This window comes from Lingula anatina, chromosome 7 (genome assembly GCF_051362555.1).
Source record: "Lingula anatina isolate TDL-2025a chromosome 7, LinAna3.0, whole genome shotgun sequence".
Classification (NCBI taxonomy): Eukaryota; Metazoa; Brachiopoda; class Lingulata; order Lingulida; family Lingulidae; genus Lingula; species Lingula anatina.
This window is the reverse complement of record NC_141773.1, coordinates 20,572,075-20,593,983: the sequence shown is the minus strand read 5'-3', so window position 1 is coordinate 20,593,983 and position 21,909 is coordinate 20,572,075. Positions and strand designations below refer to the sequence as shown.

At 36.6% G+C, this 21,909-nt stretch overlaps 2 protein-coding genes across 3 annotated transcripts; one reads left to right on the top strand and one right to left on the bottom strand.

Annotated features, from left to right (window-relative positions):
• Positions 1 to 1,921: 1,921 nt before the first annotated feature.
• On the bottom strand, positions 1,922 to 12,804 carry LOC106175121 (FAST kinase domain-containing protein 4). Of its 2 annotated transcripts, none has more exons than XM_087016824.1 (11): positions 12,674 to 12,804; positions 11,605 to 11,769; positions 10,942 to 11,125; positions 9,892 to 10,294; positions 8,292 to 9,041; positions 6,987 to 7,131; positions 5,746 to 5,873; positions 4,924 to 5,041; positions 4,641 to 4,713; positions 3,858 to 3,972; positions 1,922 to 3,444 (listed from the first exon to the last, which is right to left on the bottom strand). In XM_087016824.1, exons 2-11 carry the CDS (start codon positions 11,750 to 11,752, stop codon positions 3,337 to 3,339), a joined length of 2,172 nt encoding a protein of 723 aa, XP_086872950.1. In that variant the 5' UTR covers positions 11,753 to 11,769; positions 12,674 to 12,804; the 3' UTR covers positions 1,922 to 3,336. The 2 variants fall into 2 exon arrangements, with proteins under 2 accessions (XP_086872950.1, XP_013412416.2); XM_013556962.2 differs by having other exon boundaries at positions 11,623 to 11,769; positions 12,674 to 12,803.
• A 36-nt stretch (positions 12,805 to 12,840) lies between these two features.
• LOC106171708 (3-hydroxyisobutyrate dehydrogenase, mitochondrial) lies at positions 12,841 to 21,776 on the top strand. Its single transcript, XM_087016826.1, has 9 exons — positions 12,841 to 13,017; positions 14,536 to 14,552; positions 14,929 to 15,067; positions 15,741 to 15,858; positions 16,396 to 16,517; positions 17,090 to 17,223; positions 17,796 to 17,872; positions 18,306 to 18,462; positions 18,835 to 21,776. The coding sequence occupies exons 1-9, from the start codon at positions 12,936 to 12,938 to the stop codon at positions 18,991 to 18,993; spliced, it is 1,005 nt and encodes a 334-aa protein (XP_086872952.1). The 5' UTR covers positions 12,841 to 12,935; the 3' UTR covers positions 18,994 to 21,776.
• The last annotated feature ends 133 nt before the right edge of the window (positions 21,777 to 21,909 follow it).

Below are 21,909 nucleotides of genomic sequence, written 5' to 3'. Positions count from 1 at the left end.
GCAGTTTGGCACGTTTAAGTTGGTGCAGAAAATACAACTCGCGTGCATAGTTGATTATTTGGCACTCGAGTTGTGAACCTACTACTAGCACCAGGTGTTTTATTAGCAACCCCCCCCCCCCCTACTTCTAGCTGCACCCTTACTATAAATATGAAATTCTGCTGCAGATTGATATCACCAATGCTGTGATTGCACTTAAGGCGAGCTTTTAAAACGCGGGCGTTTTTATTGAGCCGTTTCTTCCGTTCGAGGAAACATCCTCGCCCTTGGTATGTGCTGGAAAGAATTTGAACTCAGACTACACTCAACAATGACAAGGGCAAAAATGTGCATGCGACATTTAATTTTGCTCAATTTTCTCTTATTCCAATAATCTTGTGAGCATCACTCAATTAGTCCCACTTCCCTGACTTAAAAAATGTTTATAATACAAACTGAAGCACCGATGTAAAAACTGTCATGGCAAACCTAGAGAGAATATATATATTTTATCAAGGAAATAATTGCTTATGATATTGTCAAACGTGGAAACCTTGTTTTGTCATTACAGATATTCACATATTTGTCTGAACGCATTCCTTTTAAATTAAAATTTGCATTCGTTACGTTAAAATTTACTAAGTAAAATATGATGTGAAAAACATATCATTATTATGTGTTAAATTAACTTTACAAGGTTTAAATAAAAATGACAAAAATTCTTCGTTAAGTAAAAATTTTCCAATAAAAATATGATGTTAAATACAAGTAAATATGTGTTAAATTAACTTTGCAAAGTTTAAATTAGAAAGACAAAAATTAGTAATTTGCGTTTGTGTTATCTCAAGATATACAAACTAAATAACGCTTAGCATTTATTTTCATTTGACCAGAAATGGCGATACAATTTGACTCCGACTTGCAACATATTTTTCAGAAATGTTTGATTTTATCAATAAAAAATACAGCTGTTGTTGCAACAACAAAGAATATATTTTACGCTATCATACTCCTTTTACAAACTCACCGCAGTCCTCTTGGTTACGCTTTTTTCTTCGGTTTTCCGACAAATCTTTGGTCTGCAGCCGTGCACGTCTTACTTAATGTCCTGCCCCTGTTCTTCTCGCAATTTTTTCTTTTTATAGAACACGTTCTCACCATACGGAGCAAATGCCCACTTAAATGATCGTCTAGCCATTTCTTATTCAGTTTCTTGGCTTAGACTCTAAAATATGTTAAGCCCTTAACTTGATTACTAACGTGTGTGAAATCAGTATTTATATATATATGTATAGTGATATATCACTGTTTAAAACGTGAGTACGTTACTGTTGCCCGGGTCTCTAGTGTTTGTCATTGAGGAAAAGATAGATGTTGTACCATAACGCGTGTATTGGTCGTCTGGTGACCGCGTCTCTGTCTGTCTTGTGCAGTGTTTTCTTTGAACTTCTATTCTTTACTAGTAGATGATTCTTAATTATCATAAGTAACTCCTAATTTTAGAATTTTAACAAGCTATCTGTATTTTTCAGATTAACTCTTAAATTGTCTTTTTAGCTCCTAGTATGTAATTTTCAAATCTAAATTGATTGTTAAACGGTTTGCGTCAGACCGTCAGAATGGAGCATATTTTTCAGAAAACATGCCCAATTAACGATATATTTATCAAAATACACAAATTGGAGACTCATTTTGTAAATTTTGATCCAATGATGTGACACCAGCGACACACGGCATACGGGTGTCAGGGCTTCTCCGTCACAACTGTCGCACCTTGGATTCTGCACTCCCAGGTTTTGAAACAAGACGAGGGTTTCAAGGGCATCGCATTTCTATGTCTTTTGATGTCGCACAACAATGTTTTAATTATTTAAAATTTACGATTATTTACAATTTAATTAATGTTATGTATCAAGTTTCAACATATTGTCTCAATCGGGAATTCGAGTTCTGATAAACCTCAACACTGACGTTTAATGCCATCAACAGACATAATACTCAAAGATCTAAAAAATAGCGTATTGACTCAAGTCAAAGGCAATAAATGCAAGTCACCGTCTTACAAATAATCATGTTACAGAAAGAGCATCTCTGCTTGACGGAGGAATTTCGAATGTCAGAAATTCCATGTTTACTTACATAGAGTCTAGTTCTCATAGGATAAAGGGAAAATTGTTTTCAAATAGTCCCCGCATTTGCACCCCCTCCAAAACAACTTCCGTCTCTCCGATAGCATCAAATACTCGAATTGACGTTCAGCACACAAATGGATCTCCATATCAACTTTTACCGCAAATAAATAAATAAGTATAAATAAAAAATAAAATAAAAAATTTAACTTTTCATACATCTCTTTTTCAGAAAACAAACGCAGAAAACCGTTCACCTTTACTTTCCATTTTTCAATCTACATATTCATTCCTCAACTTTCAATCTACATATTCATTCCTCAACGAATTTGTGATGAGACTTTTGTTCTTCACAATACACCGTCTTTTAACTAGTAAATGAAAAACCAGACAGGTGAACTACCCTCTACCAGGGTTGCAGATTTTCTCCAACGCGAGAGAGCAGTAAAGCATCGTACTGTGAATCAGCCAGACACGTTTGTGAATATCTACTGAAAACTCCCATCTGTGACCCTGGTAGAGGGTACACACCTTTTTAAGGGTCATTCAAACAAAAAGTGAACCTTCGAGTCTTGTCAGTGACACAATGCTTAACATTACAGCATATTTATTCTCCAATATAAAAAAAATGCAACAGTAATTAAAACTTATTATAAAACAGCTATGCAAATATTACACAAAATGTGTGTCATGGGCTCACATGTCCACTTTTTTGTTGAATAACCCAAATTGTAACTGTGATTTTTGACTCAACTCTAACATATTTCAAGAAAACAGTTATTTCACATAACCAATGTAGTAAAATCTAATTCAAATAGATTATTTGATGGAAGAAATGTAAACGTGACTTATTTTATGATCATTTATCCTTAAAAGCGTTTTTGAACGTCTTATATTTCACTGGACAAATTCAAATTGCTCACATATACCAAGTTCTAGCACTATACTTAATCAGCTTTTTCTCCACCAAAGCAGCTCAGAGGGCAAAAACAGCATGGAACAAGCAAAACATTCTAAGATCTGCAAGACAACATATTACTGTTGTTCATAGTCCATAATTTTGAATTCATGTCTCAGGTCAAAGGTCATATGAAATCACGTGACTTCCCTGGGGTCAAAGATCACATGGTAAACTGTGTGAAGAACAGCAGGGGCAGAGAAAGCAGCATGTCCGTGTTTCCAGTGAAAAATTTAACTTCAGGTGATAAGATCTATGACAGTCAGCAAATCAGACTGCTTCACTGAGCTGGTCAGCGATTCTGCTTTGTACTGCTCTCTTCAGGGCATTGCTGAGGACATTGACCTTTGACTCCACTCCCAGCTCTGTGTAAGGAATCTGGAATAGAGAAATGAGGTGTCGATCTGGTTAATTTCTTTCGATATGTGTGTGTGTGTGTGTGTGTGTGTGTGTGTGTGTGTGTGTGTGTATATATATATAATTTTTATATAATTTTTTTTTTTGAAGTCAAAGTCATACTGGTAAATACATGTATGCCTTGTAAATGCATACTACTACACATCACAGATTTGCTCCAATTCTCTTATATACTCTCAGATGCACCGTTGCACAGTCATTCATCTACATATAGAGAAGCATGTGTGCGAATGCACGGACAAATACACACACACTCACACACACACACACACACACATATATATACTGAGAGAGAGAGAGAGAGAGAGAGAGAGAGAGAGAGAGAGAGAGATGAGCACACAAACACACATTTTTCTTTTTCTTATAATACTCACCTCTACCACTAAGTATCCAAGTTTCTCCAAGTGCCTGATTGTAAGTGCAAATGCTCCCACAGGCTGCACGTCTCCCAGCGTCATGAAAGGGAAATCCATCACAATGACGGCCACTCTGAACATAGATCAAGTACAATGCATGTTAGGAAATATGAAGGACATATTTTCTGGCAAATATGTTGCTAACTAGAGAGCAGACATTTTGAAATGAATGAAAATATACCCCACCCTCTGAAAAAATTAGTAAAATGAAATAATAACAATCAGAATAAAAATAATTACTGTAACGATGAAAATAACACTATTAAATACAGAAATAACTTGTTAAGACAAAGCAGCTCAGTTTTTATTATTATGCATTTAATAAATTATTATAATTTCAAATGCTCAATTGGCATTAGCAATTTGCTAATAAATTAACACCAAAATCTAAACCACTTTTGACCTATTTTGGAAATTAAATCAAAATCTATATTTTTTGCATTATGTTGCTCAAAGGCACATAGACTCAATCGACTGGTCACCACCAAAATTGAATAATTATTTTATACATTCTCTTTGAAATAGTTTCTAAAATGTAATCAAAATCCGTCCACAACCTTTTGCATAATATTACACAGAGACAAACAAATAATTACCTAAATTACCACTTACTGTTTATTATAAATCGAAGAATTTATTACTTGGCCCCCTCCCAAAAAATTCTCAAAAAGTTTTTTTTTTCAAATTCCATTCACAACTTTTTGAATAACGTTGCTAACAGAAAAAAAAAAAAACTCCTACCTGAATACATCATCTGAGTGCTCTTTATCAAGAGGTTCATAAAAACCCTGCTGATTCAGAAGCAGCTCCACATCTGAAACACAAACAGGAAAATGATTTACAACTTAAAGGTAAAAAGTATGTGTCATGTAGATAAACTTGCAAAATTAAAAATCGATAATGGAAAAAATGCCAGAACTAGTCAAGCACAAAATCCCAGAAGACTACTCACATATAATGTTTACATGCACTTTGTTGGAAAAAAAAAAAAAAAAAAAAAAAAAAAAAAGAGCAGACCACTCACGGATCAAGTGGCCCGAGTCTAGGAACACATTCTCCTTGAAGCAGTCCTCACTGACAGCCTGGAGTTTTACCACCTTACTCAGTGCATGCACCAGGGAGACCTTGGGAATGGAGGGAGGCTAGAATAATAATAATAATAATAATAATAATAATTTTTTTATTTGTACAAATACATGTATAAAAAAGCCATTTTAAATTTTCCTCAACTTGAGTAATTATTAAAATAATTATCAGTTCAGCCTTTTCCTGAAGAGTTTTACACGTTATGGCAATTATAGACACCTGCCAAATTACAAAGGGATGTAATTTGTTAGGTGGGGGGTGGGGGTGAAAATGGAGGATGTTGTGCAATTATCCCAGAAATAAAAAAAAAAAAAAACAAAGTTAAAAAACAGAAAAATCACAACCTTGATTACAGCGCCATTGATCATATTACTATCAAAGATACTGTAGTACTGTAAGTAAGGGACATGATTATGCGGTTTATAATATTATCCAAAATAGGACTTAAAACAACTTATAATTTCTCTTTTTTAACTATAGGCATTTGTGCAAGATAGCTTTCATCCTGATATTTACGCCGTTAATTTGGGGGGAAGGGGGGGGGGGGGGGAGAGATACCTGAATAAAAAAATAAAAAAGTGTAACTTTTACCAAAAAACATTAGATCAAATTTTACCAAGAGCAGACCTTTTATTTTTATTTTTTGCCAAATCATTCATGATACTGCACCTTTTTAATTTTTTCAAAAATATGACAATATCTGGCTGGTATAAAAGGGCAGTTTTATGAAGACAAGACTGACAGTGACAAAGGGACACACCTTCACGTTATATCTGGTGATAAAATCCTCCGGCAGCAGCTCCCCTTCATACGTCCCCTCCATGTCCAAATTGGCGCTGGCATTTATCTGCAGTAACTTTCTGCAGGCCAAATTCTGCTGAACGCCAGCTGAAAAGAATCAGTCGCAGTGATGATGGCCCAGCCAGGCAGGGGGATGGTAATAAGAAACTATTATTTGTTAAATCAGTCAGATAAAAAGGATTGTCAATAATTATGAGCTTTATTTTTTAAAAATGATATTCAACAATATTATCTTCCGATTATTATTACAAATTTATCATAGGTCCCATTCAGAATAGGAGGCCAACCAGTCCAAGTGTCAAACATGGCCGACCCACTCAAATACTTCCCCATGGGATATCTATTCAGTGTCTATTAGCAGATTAGACGGCAAGCTTAGTAGTGGGTCGCCATATTTGACCCATGGACTAGTTAGTCCCCTATTCTGAATGGCCTTATATACTAAGAAACAAATACAGCATGGACCAGTGTGTACTATGAAAAATAGAGCCCAGTGAGAGTAAATAGGTCAAAGGGACCATTCAGAATGAGAGGAATGAGTGCTAACTGGTCCATGGCCTAAATATGGCGGACCTACATGAATGGAAGACCGCTTAATCCTGTAATGGACTCTCCACCTCTTACACGCCTCCCCACACATCCACCAGTCGAATAGACCCAAGATTTAATTACTGTGCCCCTGCAGGGACGACGCCTAGGGAGGTGTGTCAGAGGCGGGGAGTCCATTACAGGGTTAAGCGGTCTTCCTTTCATCTAAGTCTGCCATATTTAGGCCGTGGACCAGTTAGCAATCGGATCTTCTCACTCTGAATGGCCCCAAAGAAGTGAGTGAAAAAATCTAGCAATGTATTCTTGAAACCACAATTTAAAGATGTTGCCATAGTTGAAATTCTCAACATGATTAGTTGGGTATACCCCACAGATAAAAGAGAGTGCATAATAATTGGTACTTAAAGTTAAATACTGCTTATGAATTACAAATACCCACAATATAATAAAATATATATATGTACATATATATATATATATATTTCCTTTCTAATAAATCCACCTCTAATAAATCAACAAAATAAATTCAAAAATATTTTATAATTATAGTAATAAAATAACTAATATTAAAATAAATAAAAAATAAATAAATAAAAAATAAAATCTTGATCAAAATCCCAATGTCCAACATGTTAAAGAATTTCCACTTACCATCTTTCTCCTCAAATGTCTTCAATAATGGTTCATAAAAACTTGGTGACAAGACGCTCTGTATCTGATCTGGGAGAGCCTTGTTCAAGATGACCAGTGACCATATCATGTCCAGCCAGACATGTTTGTGTTGAACTGGGGTGGTCTACAATATAATGGAGTCAATATGGTCAATTTTGCCATAATCTAGTAATTTATATTGGGGTTTCCCATGGGCTATGCAGACATGCTGAAACTGTCGGTCCGATCGGTCATGACCGGGAAATTTTGTCTGGACCGGTAAAAAATTGGACATGGTCGGTCCAAAGGACCTATAAGAGTTTTAAGAGCAGCAATTTTGAATTTACAGTCATAATTCGACATACTTCACTTATAAAATTATATAAAACCCAAAGCGTTTTTTCCCTTCCATTTCAAGCCTATATCACATTCACCAACAAAGTAAGCTACCCTAATCGTACTGGTAGTATCAGTCTTAAACGAATAGGGATTTTTGGTCCGACAAAAATCCATTCGGTCCAGCAAATTTTTCATTACTGCCGGTCCAAATGTCCGGTCATTCTGAAAAGTTTTCAGCATGTCTGGCTATGTATTGGACAATCTCACTGGATGTGTATGGGACATCCCACTGGATTTGAATTGAGGCATCACAGGGAATGTGTATTAGGATACCCCATAGAATGTGTTTTGGGGTGTCCTATAGGATATGTAATGGGGTGTTCTAAAGGACGTGTATTTAGGATACCCCACAGAATGTGTATTGGGGTGTCCTATAGGATATGTATTGGGGTGTTCTAAAGGAGGTGTATAAGGATACCCCACATAATGTGTTTTGGGGTGTCCTATAGGATATGTATTGGAGTGTTCTAAAGGATGTGTATTAGGATACCCCACATAATGTGTTTTGGGGTGTCCTATAGGTTATGTATTGGGGTGTTCTAAAGGATGTGTATTGGGGTGTCCTACAGGATTTTGTATTGGGGTGTTCTATTGGATGTGTATTGTGGTATCCTTCTGGGCAAAAATAAGCTGTCCTTTATATATTGCCATATAGTAATACATTGTATCTACTCCATTACAACTTAAAAACTTTGTCCAAGAAGAGCAAACAATAAAATAACATACAACCTTCTGTTAGTTTAAGTGTCTATTTACATTTCTTGAATTGCTGTGCAAAGGACCCTTCCCCTGTCAGACTCTGAGAGAGGACACTTAGCCTTTTAAAGGGCAATGGATGAAAAAAAAGACAGCAGAAAGTTTTGGTTGTTTTCAAAATAGAAATGTTCATCTGTCATCATAACTTACTTCAAAGTAGCTCCAAAACATTGGTTCGGATATCCAACTATATTCAGGAACGTAATTCAAATTAGCAAATGACAGTAACACATCTGCAAGTTTCTTTGGAAATGCGCGGCCTAAAACCATGTGTTTCTGGTCAATTTCACTGTCAATGAAGGCTAGCAGCATTGGGTCCCTGAGGCGTAGGTGTGACAATGAAGACAACAGTTCTAACACCTGAGCTGCACTCATGAACCGCTTGTTCCGCACGAGTACCTGGGCCAGCTTTTCTAATAGGTCGCCATTGTAAATATGTAACCTTGCTAGTGATTCAACCAATGAAACCACTTGTGCCACAGGCTTCTTCCGTACCTCCAGCTCTTCAAACCTATCCGCTAGAGAGGAACATATCATGTTTATGATAACTTTGTTACGATCTTGAACTGATGCCATGGACTGCATCAGAAGTGAGAACTCCCTGAACTGCATCTTTCCCAAGTTGGCTTTAATGACGGGTAGAAACATATCAATCAAGTCCGCATCACGGCTTCGCACCAGCAAGTGAAAAGTATCCTCTGGAGAGAGAACTCCAGATCTTAGCCTCTCCAGGGTCTGGGTCAATATTGATGAGCGTTCTTCGGAGACTGGGGAGTTAATGTACATTTGATACAAGTCTGCCAGGACAGCCACACTTAGACCATCTAAATTTTCAACTAACCAGTCTTTAACCTTGACCACTGATGGTATTTCTGAGGACTGCTCTAATTTACGCATCACCTAAACAGAATATGGAGAAAAAAACACACATTAAGTCTCAAAGTCAAAAAAGTGAAAAAAAAAAAAAAATAAACAATAAAAAAAAAGGCTTTCAGCATAACGAGACAAGGCTCAAGTAGTGCCATCAGGCTTTACTAGCAAATTAAGTGTGCACAAACTAAATCAGTCTTGACTGGTACTTTCAGCCTGAGCTTGAAAATCCAACCTCAACTAGCACAGTTACCCATACCCTATGGTCTAAACATTTCTGTTTGGTCATTAAAGGATAACAACTGTTCGTTGGAGATTCATATTTCACATTAAATACATAATAAACAACTTGCAAAAATAATTCCATTTTACCACGAAAACAGGGGTTATACCAATTATTCTTGGATCTGTGCTTACCATCAGGACATGTTGACATTTGTGAATGGCTGTGCCTCCTTAACTATCTCTTAATCTCTTAACAGATTATTCCAAATATCGTACTTAAAAAAAAAATCAGGACCCCTTTGAATGTCAGTGGATGCACAAACCATTGGCAAGAATGGGAAAATCATCGTTCATCCCAGAAAAATCTGTTTTTGGCCAAGAGTATTTATCCCTTTAAGCTGATATTGAAAATAAATAGATGAAAACTTTCACAAACAGTGAAAAAATTGATAATTTATAAAACATCAGCCATCAGTTTAATTTTAAATGTATGATCCCAATCTAATTTTGATGATATTTTGTGCACAAAGCAAGCAAACTTAAGAATACCATAAAACATTCCACACACCTAAAAAAAAAAACATGGATCAAAAAAGTAAATATGAACTGGTTATCTGGGAAAATAAATTTCTCATTTGCCAAAAGCAGCCAATACCTTCAAAAACTCCATGGCTACTGTTGATCTTTCTTTCATTTCTATTTTCTTGTTCTCTTCAGTTAACCAAGAGAAAAGCTTATCACATTTCTCTTGGAGATCATTGATTTCTGCCTCAGTGTCAACCGAACCTTCTGCCTGGTAGAGAATAGTCTTCACTTTTGACCTAATTCCTTTCAACAGGGTTTCATGATTTTTTAATGTAGATTTTATGTTTGTGCCAGTGGCAGAGCTCTTTGGCACTCCAGATTTTTTGTTTGCTGCCCATTTTTTCTTCGTTGGTGACTTCACACCAGCAGTCTCATGGTTCGAGACCTCTACTTCAGAAGCAAGTAAAGCCTCTCCCATTCCATCTTCATTTTCTCCCACCATTACGGCTTGTTCCTGGATTGCATTATCAGCGCTGTAAAGAATAGATTTAAAAGTTGCAAATCAATCTACTTTTTTCTAGCTGTTAGTTATTCATCATTTTTCTCTCTAGGAGCTCAGGGTAAAACAAAACATATCCAATATTAACCCTTATATACTGTATCGCACCAACTAGACAATGACCAATACAAGGACTTTCTAGTAAATAGATGGAAAGCCGGACTGCCTTCTAGGCAATGTGATTAAACAGCGTAAATATCATTAAATTTACACTTTGGCAAACAGTATCTCCTTCAAGACTTTCTCTAGAGAGCTGTCCAGCCATCATTTGGACAGCCACTGTCCTCAAAGGAGGACCTTAATTTTCAAAGATAGCTGGATGACTTATGAAATTTCTGAGGAATGACAGTGTATTGGTAGTTTGGACTCCCTGTACCCCAAATCCTAGGGAAACCCCTGATCTCCTTACTTAACCACCATGATAACTGAATACAGGTTTATGGAAGAAGCATAAAATGCCTTTCTAAGAATACAACATGTTGTCTTGCCCAAAGACAATTAGAGAAATTTTTATGTCAATCAAATAAACAAACAAACAAACAAAAAAGCACTTCTCTTTTCACTGGTTTTGATGTGCAATGTTTCCAGAGGCCCCCTTGTTCAGAATGCTGTATAACATACTCTGATGGCATCTCTGGTGTATGGGAGAATCCAGCCTCTTCGGTGGAGGACGTAGCACCATCTGGCTCCCACTGTGCCTTAACGGTCTCCGCCTCCGTGGGTTGTTTTGAGGTGCAGTAGTGACTGACTGCCTGGCAAGACTGTAACATGCCCCATCTCTTCTGGTAATTTCTTAATGGTCTACCTGTATAACACAGATTGACACATTTCATTCTTCGGTTTATTCTATGCTAAAATTCTGTTAAGATCCAGAATTAATGAACAAATCAATGCCAGATTTGTCTTTTAAAATAATCATTTTACTAGTATAACATATTTATTTGCTAAGAATTTCCACCAAGCATTTGGCTAAAATATACCAATGCAGAGGGACCAGAGGAATACAGTAACAGCCTACTTCACTTAACCATACATGGTCCAGTAAATGTTTCCTGCAATTGTTCAATATGTCTAATAATCATAATAATACGAAAGCAATGACAGAGTTTAACCTGAATTGATTTTGTAAAAATTGTTTTTTAAAAAAAGCTCATTGTTATCCATTTTTTGTGAAATTAAAAAATATACTCTACAAATGAAAAAGACAAAAAGAGGAAAGAAAAAAAAAGAACTTTTTGGAAAAGGTGGATATATATATATATATAAATGTTGGATTTAAACTACCTAGCAATGTCTCCTTACTTTTCTGCTGGCTGATGTGCTGTATATAACTCCTGACACTAGGTGGTTGTCGGACTCTTCTTGCGCCTGCCAGAGATGCTGCACACAACCAGCTTCTGTAGCACTGCATCTTCGTGGCATGGAATAGCATAGTAGCTGTCACCCTCCCTGCAGCAAAATAATACCTTTATATTATGCCCAGTGATTTATTTGTTACATTCTTTGACATGTAAATACCCTTCTTGTTCACACGGGCACCTCATTGTGTTACCAAGGCTCCATAGCTCGTAAGCATTGCTAATTGTGATAGCGATATCACCTTCCATTTCGAGGCTATTATATGGGGGGAGTAAATGCTGAGTTATGGAATAGAGACGCTTGCGCGCAAGCGTAATACGCCATGCTTTCGAGTTGACTGCTTACCGAGTCCAGGGTCCCGTAACTGGAAAGCATCGCGCATTGCGACCGAGCGCAAGCATCTCAATTCCATAACTTGCCCATAGTCGCCACATACAATACACTGTTGCCTCCATGTGATATCGCTATATTCACATATATATGTATGCAGTGCTTCAGAGTTATGGGGCCCAGGTGCCTCTCTTTTCACAATTTCTTTCATCATGTTCACAGTGCATTGGCTAAATATCGAAGTGAGAGATCAGCAGTATACACAAAGTCGCTGTGTCATTTCATCTCAAAGATTTGCAAACGTAATGACAGCAGATATCTCATTGGGTAGCAGTAGTCATGATTCTATATAAAACATAACAATTTTACCCTCTACCAGGGTGGAAGATATTATAGGCAAAATTAAAAAAGGCAGAGAATCGAATGAGTGCCTAATTATCCAAAGACAAGTCTGTGAAAATCTTGTGAAAAATCAATCTGTCGCTCTGGTAGAGGACAAGTGCAGCCATTTGCCGCCGGTGAAATGCTACAGAAAGTCCGTTTGAGGCAAGTGCATTCTCCTACTAAGACATTCACCATAACAGAATTGTGCACTAATTTAAAACCCACTATAAACAAATTATTACTATAAACTTTAATGACACTAACATCTGTTTGCATTTACCTTATTTTAAACGATTTTAATGAACACAGCCAGAACAACGTGTGCTCTTGTGTGCAGTGACGTCATCACTTTATGCTGTCTAAATTTAGAATACTATAATCACATAGTAATGGGATTAATTAAGTTATCTAGTTTTTAATTGATTTCTTAATTGCGCAATTGACCGCTTTCTAACAAAAATGTATTTTATGTGAAGACCATCTGTTCCATATCTTCGAAACTGTAGTCTAATAATCAAGCTAGCTTTGAGTCAGGGATCAACATGGCAGCTCTCGGGAAAGCTCGCTTCTTGCTTCAACACAAATGCAGTGTTTATAAACTAAGTGGATGTAGATATTTTTCAGGTATGCAAAGAAAATGTCATTCTGAGTGTGTGCTTATGATTTAAGAGGATGCCATTGTTTTTAGTGCAGTTGAAGGAAGGGAATGCTTGGGGTGTGACTGAAATGCGCAATACACTGCAATACAGCGCAATACACTTGATAACACAAGCCCAGTTGCAAGTAAACACAGGAAAGGGTAATCTCAAATAACATAGGGTGATATAAAAGCAAAATATAGTACATAGTAATTAATATTGCTGATACAACTTGACAATTTTTTCATTGTTTGGTCAGCCGCTATGTTGGCGAGTAGCTCTTCTTGGCCAGTAATATATCCAAGAAGAGCCACTCGCCAACATGGCTGCCGACTGGACAACATAATAGTCTTGCTGATTTGTTAATTTATATCAACGATATTACTTACCCAGTAATATAGGTTGTTTTTATATCACCCTACTTTGCTGGGAATGGTCATTTCTTTAGTGTAATTGCAACTGGATTTGATTTTTGAAGTGTATTGCACTGTGTTGCACTGTGTTGCGCTGTATTGCGGTGTATTGCGCATTTCAGTCACACCGGAATGCTTGCCTGTGAATCGAAGCCCTTACGCTGACGATTTGCCTCGGTTTTCGGCCTTACATGCTACATGCACCGGTAGGTGCCCATTAGGCGTGCAAGGACTAACCGTTAAATATTTTAGTTGGATACGTAGCATGAAAATCTGAAAAATCGAGGCTAAGATGAGGCATCACGACAGAACAAGCGAAGGGAACTACATGTAGTACCATGTCCATAATCCAAAAACCGTGTGTTCTTTGTTGATATTTTGGCGGTTTATGTACATTTAGCACGAAAGTCCATGCGTTAACACTCTTGTTGACGATTCTGATATGAACTGGCAGTGGTTAGCACCTTCAGTTCATATCAGAATCATCAGTAAGACTGAGAGTGCTTGTTTTAAGCAAGTTCACTGTTCAGGTGTTTTTATTTAGAAAATGAAAGAACAAATATATCAGGCCTGTAGCCAATCACGGGTGGGGGTGGGGTATGAACCACCCTTTTTGCTGGGAAAAGGTCCAGTCTGGGTACAATTTGATCTGGGAAGGTTACTAGTAAAAGGTCCACTTTTTCAGAAGAACCCCCCCCCCCCACCTTTGAAACTACTGGCTATAGTACTGTACAGGCCTGAAGCAATTCATTATACTTTTATACAAAGATAAACTGAAATGTCAAATAAACTGAAGCCAGTCCCCTAAAAGTTTATTTCATCAGTTACAGACTATTGCGATTTTTTTCTACTCTCTGCCAGAAGATCTTTTAAGCCAAATAGAAAGTTGTATATGGGTAAATAAGTTCTTGACCTGAACACATTACAGGCTGAATGTAACTTTCATCAAATCTGAAAGTTTCAGCTGACGCGTACAAGCAATGCATGTAGATATTTGTGCATTTAATTTCGTAATTTTTTAGTGACTTGTTAAAATTTACTTGTACTGAGTACTAAGCTGTCTATATGTGTACATTATTCTTCTATTTCAGTTCAATCAGTGAGACATGTGAGTATCAAAAACTTTTTAGCTGCCACAGTTGAATGAGTTGCATGAAAAAAAAACACTTAAAGAGTTATAAGTTTGAAATACTTATAACACTTTTAAAAGAATCACATCAAATACATTAAATTCTCCATGACTAGAGAAACTTTGTTTAAATAGGGGATGACTTTCATAACATCTTCTGTATATCTTCTGTGATTTTGGCTACATCTCTTACAAGACTACAAAATAGTTCCTTTTGGTACTGATTACAATTAAGAGCAAAAGACTGATTTATGTCATTATCATTAATAAGTAATAAACTTTTCAAGTTTTTTTTACACATTGGACAGTACTTTTTTGTCAAAGGTGGACAAGTTTTGATTTCATATTTCCTCAGTCTGAGTCGAAGAGTCCAGTTGGTTTCATAGGTCTGGGCAATATGGGTGGTCCCATGGCAAAGAATCTCATTAAGAATGGCTACAGTGTCACAGTGTTTGATGTCTCAGAGCAGTCCAAGGAAGACCTAAGGAAGGCAGGTGTGTAAGATTAAGTATTGGCATATTAGGAGCTCGGTTTAACTAAATAATTTAAGAGACCAAAAGCCAGTCATAATTTTGTGACCAGTTTTTGGTGTGCATTAATTCAGGATACGTTTGCACTTAGTCTTAGTCTTAGCAAAATAATTTTTTTTTTTTTGAAAGTTTTATGAAGAAGTGATAACTGGTGACAGGAGTCCATGTTTTCCGTTGTAAAAGTCTGTATTCTTTATCATTTTGAACAGCAGAACTTAACTTTAGACAGGGATTTTACATGACCAGAATACCAGAATGATACACAGGGTATTGAAATGCCTGAGATGCATGGATAAATCTGAAGTTCATTATTATCATTTACTGTTTTCAGTATGTATCATCCACTATGCGACGTTCGCGCAGACTATGTCTATTTGATAAGGTTAAAAAATATCAGTTATTCACCTTATTTGTACTTTCTCCACCCGATCAGCTCGTTCACGGATGTGCACTTGTTCAGAATGTACCACATCAGACGTTGGGTTCACTTGTCTATGTCAAGAAAGACCAATTTATGTCCCGTGTCCTAGAGTTCGTGTCAACCTCTACGCCATCTTGTCTCCCCTCCCTGTTTTCTTTACTTTCTACCCAAGCACTTCCCAGTGTAACAAACTTTTATCTGTATTTCCCCCTAAAGGGGCCAATGTGGTCAGTTCACCAGCAGCTGTGGCCAGTGAAGTGGACACCATAGTGACCATGCTGCCTTCCAATCCACATGTGATAGAGGTCTACACGGGGAAGTCGGGGATACTGAGGTCTCTCTCTCACTCTCTCTCTCTCTCTCTCTCTCTCTCATCAAAATTTTTTATGGTTATGGTCATAACATTAAAATTTACCAGTTAACAATGTTCTACAACTTGCCAAATTTCCTACTGACAGACTGTTAAAATCTGCATATTAAGCTTTTTGATAAATCACTGAACAGACTTTAACAGCTTTCAATGTGAGTAAATCATTAATGGTCAAAGTACAGATCTCTCCTTAATGATGGATGACTTGTAATAGTACCTCTGTCAAAATTTCTAACACTACTGGAATACTTCGAATCCTTAATTGAAGTAGTTGATGCATGTTAATTTACATTCTTAGCCCAGCTATGTGAGAGTATTAGTGTATACTTTTAAAGCTCTTGTTGTGCTGCATCACTTGCATATATTTTCTTAAATTATGCTCCTGGGTCACAGTGGGGGCCTGTGCAACCCCCATACCAGGCCAGTAAGATTTTCAAAATTTCCCTATGCCATGCCTGTAAAATTGCTAATCTTTAATAAAAAATCCACTTTATTTTTCAGTACCGTGAAGCCAGGTTCGTTACTAATAGACAGCAGTACCATCGATCCCATGGTGTCCATTGACATGGCTGAGCAGTGCAGTAAAAAAAATGCCACTTTCATGGATGCTCCTGTTTCAGGAGGTAGACTTGTGATTTTCCAAGTATATGTACCCCATTCCCATACCTAAATCGATCTAGCAGGATCGACCCATATCCAAGGGGTTTCTTGCTAAATTGCTTTCATCTTAAGTGGCTCTGGTGTCTGGCACATTTACTGAAGCTGTTTGGGGCTAATTAACTATTATTTAGCAGCTTTATAGTAGGCGTGCCAGACATCTAGGTGCTTACGCTGAAAGCAATTTAGCAAGAAACCCCTTGGAGATCCTTCTAGATCAATCTAGGTATGGGAATGGGATCTAAATTCATAATCGTTATGGCATATTAACCATTGGTCTTGGTTTAAAATAATGGAAATACAATTGTTTTCAGATAAAAAAACAATGTAACAAGTTAAATAAGGCAAAATCAAGAATTTTTTCATCTTTGTTAACTACATATAACAGAAAAATCTTTTCCTACTCTTTTATATTTTACGAGCTATGTTCTTCAAAAGTTTTCTCCTTTCACCCGAACCTTAAGCAAAACCCTAGAATGCCTCTGCAACAACTTCTTCCATGGCAGTCAAAGCAGTTTATCCTCGTTTATTCTGACAGGTGTTCTGGCAGCTGCGTCTGGTGCCCTGACGTTCATGGTGGGAGGACCAGCCAGTGAATTCCCCGCCGCTAAGATAATACTGGAAAACATGGGGAAGAATGTGATTCACTGTGGGGGAGTGGGCACCGGAGAGGTAGGCAACACTAGAAACCTTATGTTTGAGCTCTCCATACATTAGACTTTTATATAGCCTCTGGGTTATGTGTTTGCCTAGCCATTCCTGTAGAGGAGTCATAATACCAATTGCTAAGGTATGTGCTGTTTTTTTTTTTTTTAAATTTTTTTTTAAAGTATTGGAATGCAGAGCAGAAAAATTAGAATCAGGCCTGGGATTTGAGATTTGATTGAACTCCCTCTGCCCTGGCCAAAGAAAAGGTCCTTGTTGAATCAAAATTTTATTTAGGTGTTATGAACACATGTAGGTTTCTTGGTAGAAATGTGGACTTTTTCTAGAAAAAGACACAGTCCCTTTGAAATTGATGGCCACAGTGAACACAATTGATACAAGTGGTGTGTCATTTCTGACCAGAATTGTAAATATATTTTAAAGGTCTACTTTCAGGATTTCAGATTGTTTCTGAGATGTATTGAAAGATTTTGATGGAAGAAATAATAAAATTTGTTAATAGACCATTACAATTGAAATTTTGTCGTTATTCTCACCTCCTAGTATATCGATTATAAAATATGGTCTTATTTTGACAGGCAGCCAAGGTGTGTAATAATATGATGCTGGCAATATCTATGATTGGGGCCTCAGAGACCATGAATATGGGGATCAAGTACGTTATGTGTATGCAAGAACACACACACACACATGCACACACACACACACACACACGCTTTTCTCAGTTTGGCTGACTCATAAGCCGTTTGGGTTTGTTGATTTGTTTTCATGAATAATTTAGCAAATGGTATATGTACAGTGCATCTACAGAATACAGTCAAGAAAGTTTAAAAACTATATATACTTTGATATATGTGAGCTCTGCCCTTTGTTGGACCATAAACTAACCACCCAAGCTTAGTAGCACTGATTGTATAATTTTACTCTGAAATTACCTCCAGGTGCTATCTTCCAGACTGGTTGTAAAAACCAAAGTATTGAAATAAGTATTTTGCACCTCTGCTTACCACCTGTTCTCCGCCTGACCAATGATACTAGAAATTTCAAATATGTGTATACTACAGTTTATGTATTATTTTCTCTTTCAGACTGGGTCTGGAGCCCAAGGTGTTAAAGGATGTACTGTGTACCAGTTCTGCCCGCTGCTGGTCCCTGGACACCTATAACCCCGTCCCCGGGGTGCTGGAGGGGGTCCCTTCCTCCAAGGACTATCAGGGAGGGTTTGCCACTGAACTCATGGTAAAGGTAGGTACGCTACTGAACTCATGGTTAAGTAGTAGGTTCCTTTTTGAACTTGTGGTTTAGATAGTTCTGCTACTGAGCTCATGACTAAGGTAGTTACACAACAGGACTCATGATTAAGTTGGGTTTTCTTGTGCTTGTGCTTGAGGTAGATTCACTACCAAACTAGAGGTGATGGCATGGTCAAATGAACTTGTTTTCAAGTTAGGTTTTCTCCAGAGCTTGCAGGCAATTAAATAATATATAATACACCACCTTACTAGGAAACATAGTAAGTGGCTTGAATATCTGTACAGATGTGAAATGAACTGGTATAAATAACAAATGTTAAATTTTCAAACACTGAAAAAATAACCTGCTGTCACATACTTCCAGGACCTGGGTCTGGCCCAGAATGTGGCCACCACCCTGAAGAGCCCCACCCCCCTGGGGTCCCTGGCCCACCAGATCTACAGGGTGATGTGTAACAAGGGGTACGCCAGGAAAGATTTCTCCTCTGCATACATGTTCCTTCAGGATGAGAAAGAGAAGTAGACCAAGGGGGAAATGCACAAGTCTACGCTGATTTTCTTGGAGGTGATGAAAAACATTGGTAGCCCTCTGTACAGTCCTTGTGATGTCACTTGCTGGCTGGTCAGCAGTGTTCATTGACGTCCTACTTGAGATGCTTACGTTGAAGTCAGTTGTTTCCTAGAAATGGTCAGTTAATGACTCTAATTTTCTAGAGGACATGGAAGAATTTGGTCAGGATGTTTTCCTTAATAAGCATACAATGCAGTTTGGACCTATATAATATTATGAAAAAAATCTTTATCACTTATACTGTGGAGGGAATTATGATCCAAATATTGAGTTCTATCTCAAAAACTAGAGGATGTAATTTTAAAACGAGGATTTATGGATGGTAATTCTTCAGTTTAGGGTATTGTTTATGTATTTTTTTCTCTAATGCACATTGTATACCTTTCATATATGTTTTCTCTGAGACTAACAAACTTGTTAAGATTTGAGATTATTGACTGCTGCAGCAGGTGACATCATGGTGACTGCTTTTCACGAAATTGGGTACCAGTGATTTTAGTGATAAAGCATTATGCATACTTGTTTTTCCTTGGAAATAAGAAAGAAAAGAAGAGAAAAAGTCACAGAGCTTAGTCACACAGCTGCCATTTATGTATTTATACTTAGTATAATAATAGTATTATGGAAGGGAATTTGGTAACCTACCAGTTGTGGGAAACATAGTCATTAAAGGGTCTGTCACAATCGATCTCATTTACACCAGACCAAAAGAGACAATGGAGACCCTCGCTTTAAGTTGGAATTCTTCACCCCCAGCTTACTTTGCAAGCTTCCAGTTAATGTCAGTTGCATCATTTCAATTTACTTAGTATTATTATTATTGAACAATATTATTATTGCAGATCTGTTTGACATAATTAAGCAGGCAATATAGTGGTATATAATATACCATATTTATGCAAGGCTTTGCCAGTAACATATATATTTATTATCAATACTTGGGCATTGGAATGGTTATGCCTGTAGTGAGTGGAGATGATAGTTTTAAATGCCAGCTTTGGTTGCAGAATGTTCAGTAAACTTTATGGTATATCTCTCAAGATGCTCACAGCTGCTTAAACTGAAGGATGATATGAGAATTGTGATCATGACACGAAATGTACAATTGTTACTTTGTCAGGTAATAGGAATCATGGAGTATGGCAATTTCTAAATTTGAGCATAATTAATTATTCACATTTTTATTGTGAAAAAAAGGTTACATGTGGAATACTAGGCTGAAGTGATACAAGAGAGCATATATTTTTGTGTTTATTGTTTTAATGATAAAATTTAAAGTTTGCAAGGTGTTTTAAAATTTTGAGTAATTACCATATTGATGTCCATGCAGCAATACAGTGTGTCCCAAAAATGTTTCTACTCCTCCACTGCCCAATAATGTATATTTTTTTTAGTACAAAGTTGTCTTTTATGCCATCATGATCATGACATTTTGTTATAATTATTGTTATAACTAGTATCTATGTTAGTAAACATTTAAAAATGTAATGGGCAGTGAAAGAGTGAATACACTTTTTGGATACAGTATTATATTAATTTTGTAATAACTACTAAGTTATTTACTTTCATGTAAGAACATAGATTTATATTTAGGTAAACTGTACATGTGCTCAAGGGTATAATCAAGGCAGCTATTACATGACTGTTAATTCAAAATAATGCACTTAAGTTTTCAAGAATTTGGTTATAATATAAAGAAATTATGATATTGTCAAGATGGAGACACAAATGTAAAGTGTAAAAGATAAGTATATTGATATTAAACAGTCACATTATGCTAAATAGTCAAACAAGGGAGATTTTTCATTTACTGTAATAATACTATGTTTAGTACCTGGATTTTCTGTCGTATCCATTTGAAAGATTTAAAAATAAACTGTCAGGTGAAAAAAAATGGGCATAGGTTGAAATTATGTAACTCTGCCAATCATGAGATTGAAAAAAAAAAACTATGTCTGTGTCCATTGGTGAAGACCCTTTTTTACCATAAATAATGAACAGTATGCAAGATATACTGTTCATTGTGAATGCAAAGATGTATATATCTAAATGAAATACACCCCCTTCCGTGTATAATAGTAAAAGTACCCAGTGCTGAGTAAGTAGTGTTTAGCAAAGATACTTGCCAGGTTTCCAGATTGGAAAAATACCTTAGTTTCTATGAATGTGGAATATCACATTGGGCATAATAATATGGCATTTCTTTGAACAGCGGGATCACTTATAGGGAAACATTGGGAAGTCAGCTGGAATTAAAATGGTTGACACATTTTAAAAATTTGTTGTTTTATTTGATACACCCCTTACCTGCTGGAACATCTTTTTAATTGATGAACGTACCATATTATGTGTGTCGCAATCTCGGTTCTGACTGCTGCGTTTTCCACATGCTCTGCAACATAATGGAGCTCCATACTGTTATCCCACAGACTGCAAAAATGAAGACAAGCATATTTTGGGGCATATTTTGCCACAATACACATACATGTAACCTCTTGTGCAGAACTGTTTAATGAAAAAGAGGAAGTGGAAAGTCATTGAAAAGTCACCTACTGAGTACTGTAGGCTTGTTTTATGTTCTGTAGAAATGGTGTGCCTTTACATTTTTCAAACATTGGCATTTTCAAGTTGTTATTTTCAAAAATCTTTGGACCTGAAGCCCTGTATTGAAGACAATTACTCAATTTTCACATCTAAATAAAAAACTATAAAAAAATAAAGTACATTATTCAGTAGTAACAGTGGTTATTTGCATTGTGATATAATTTTTTGCACTGCCATAATTGCCTTTTTTTCTGCTTTTGTCTGTACTTATGACAGCTTTGCCTTATTTGTGAATTCATTTGGTGTCAATGATACCCATTTTCT

Bases quoted from the DNA above. Each gene is read 5' to 3' on its own strand.
- LOC106175121 (XM_087016824.1), bottom strand. From the start codon at position 11,752: ATGCTATTCCATGCCACGAAGATGCAGTGCTACAGAAGCTGGTTGTGT. The intron at 7,132-8,291 runs GTAAGTTATGAT...ATTATATTGTAG, and splicing joins TGTTTTGGAGCTACTTTGAA to ACCACCCCAGTTCAACACAA. The intron at 3,973-4,640 runs GTAGGAGTTTTT...ATCTATGTTCAG, and splicing joins CACTCAGATGATGTATTCAG to AGTGGCCGTCATTGTGATGG.
- LOC106171708 (XM_087016826.1), top strand. From the start codon at position 12,936: ATGGCAGCTCTCGGGAAAGCTCGCTTCTTGCTTCAACACAAATGCAGT. The intron at 15,859-16,395 runs GTCTCTCTCTCA...TTTATTTTTCAG, and splicing joins GGGAAGTCGGGGATACTGAG to TACCGTGAAGCCAGGTTCGT. The intron at 16,518-17,089 runs GTAGACTTGTGA...TTATTCTGACAG, and splicing joins GGATGCTCCTGTTTCAGGAG to GTGTTCTGGCAGCTGCGTCT.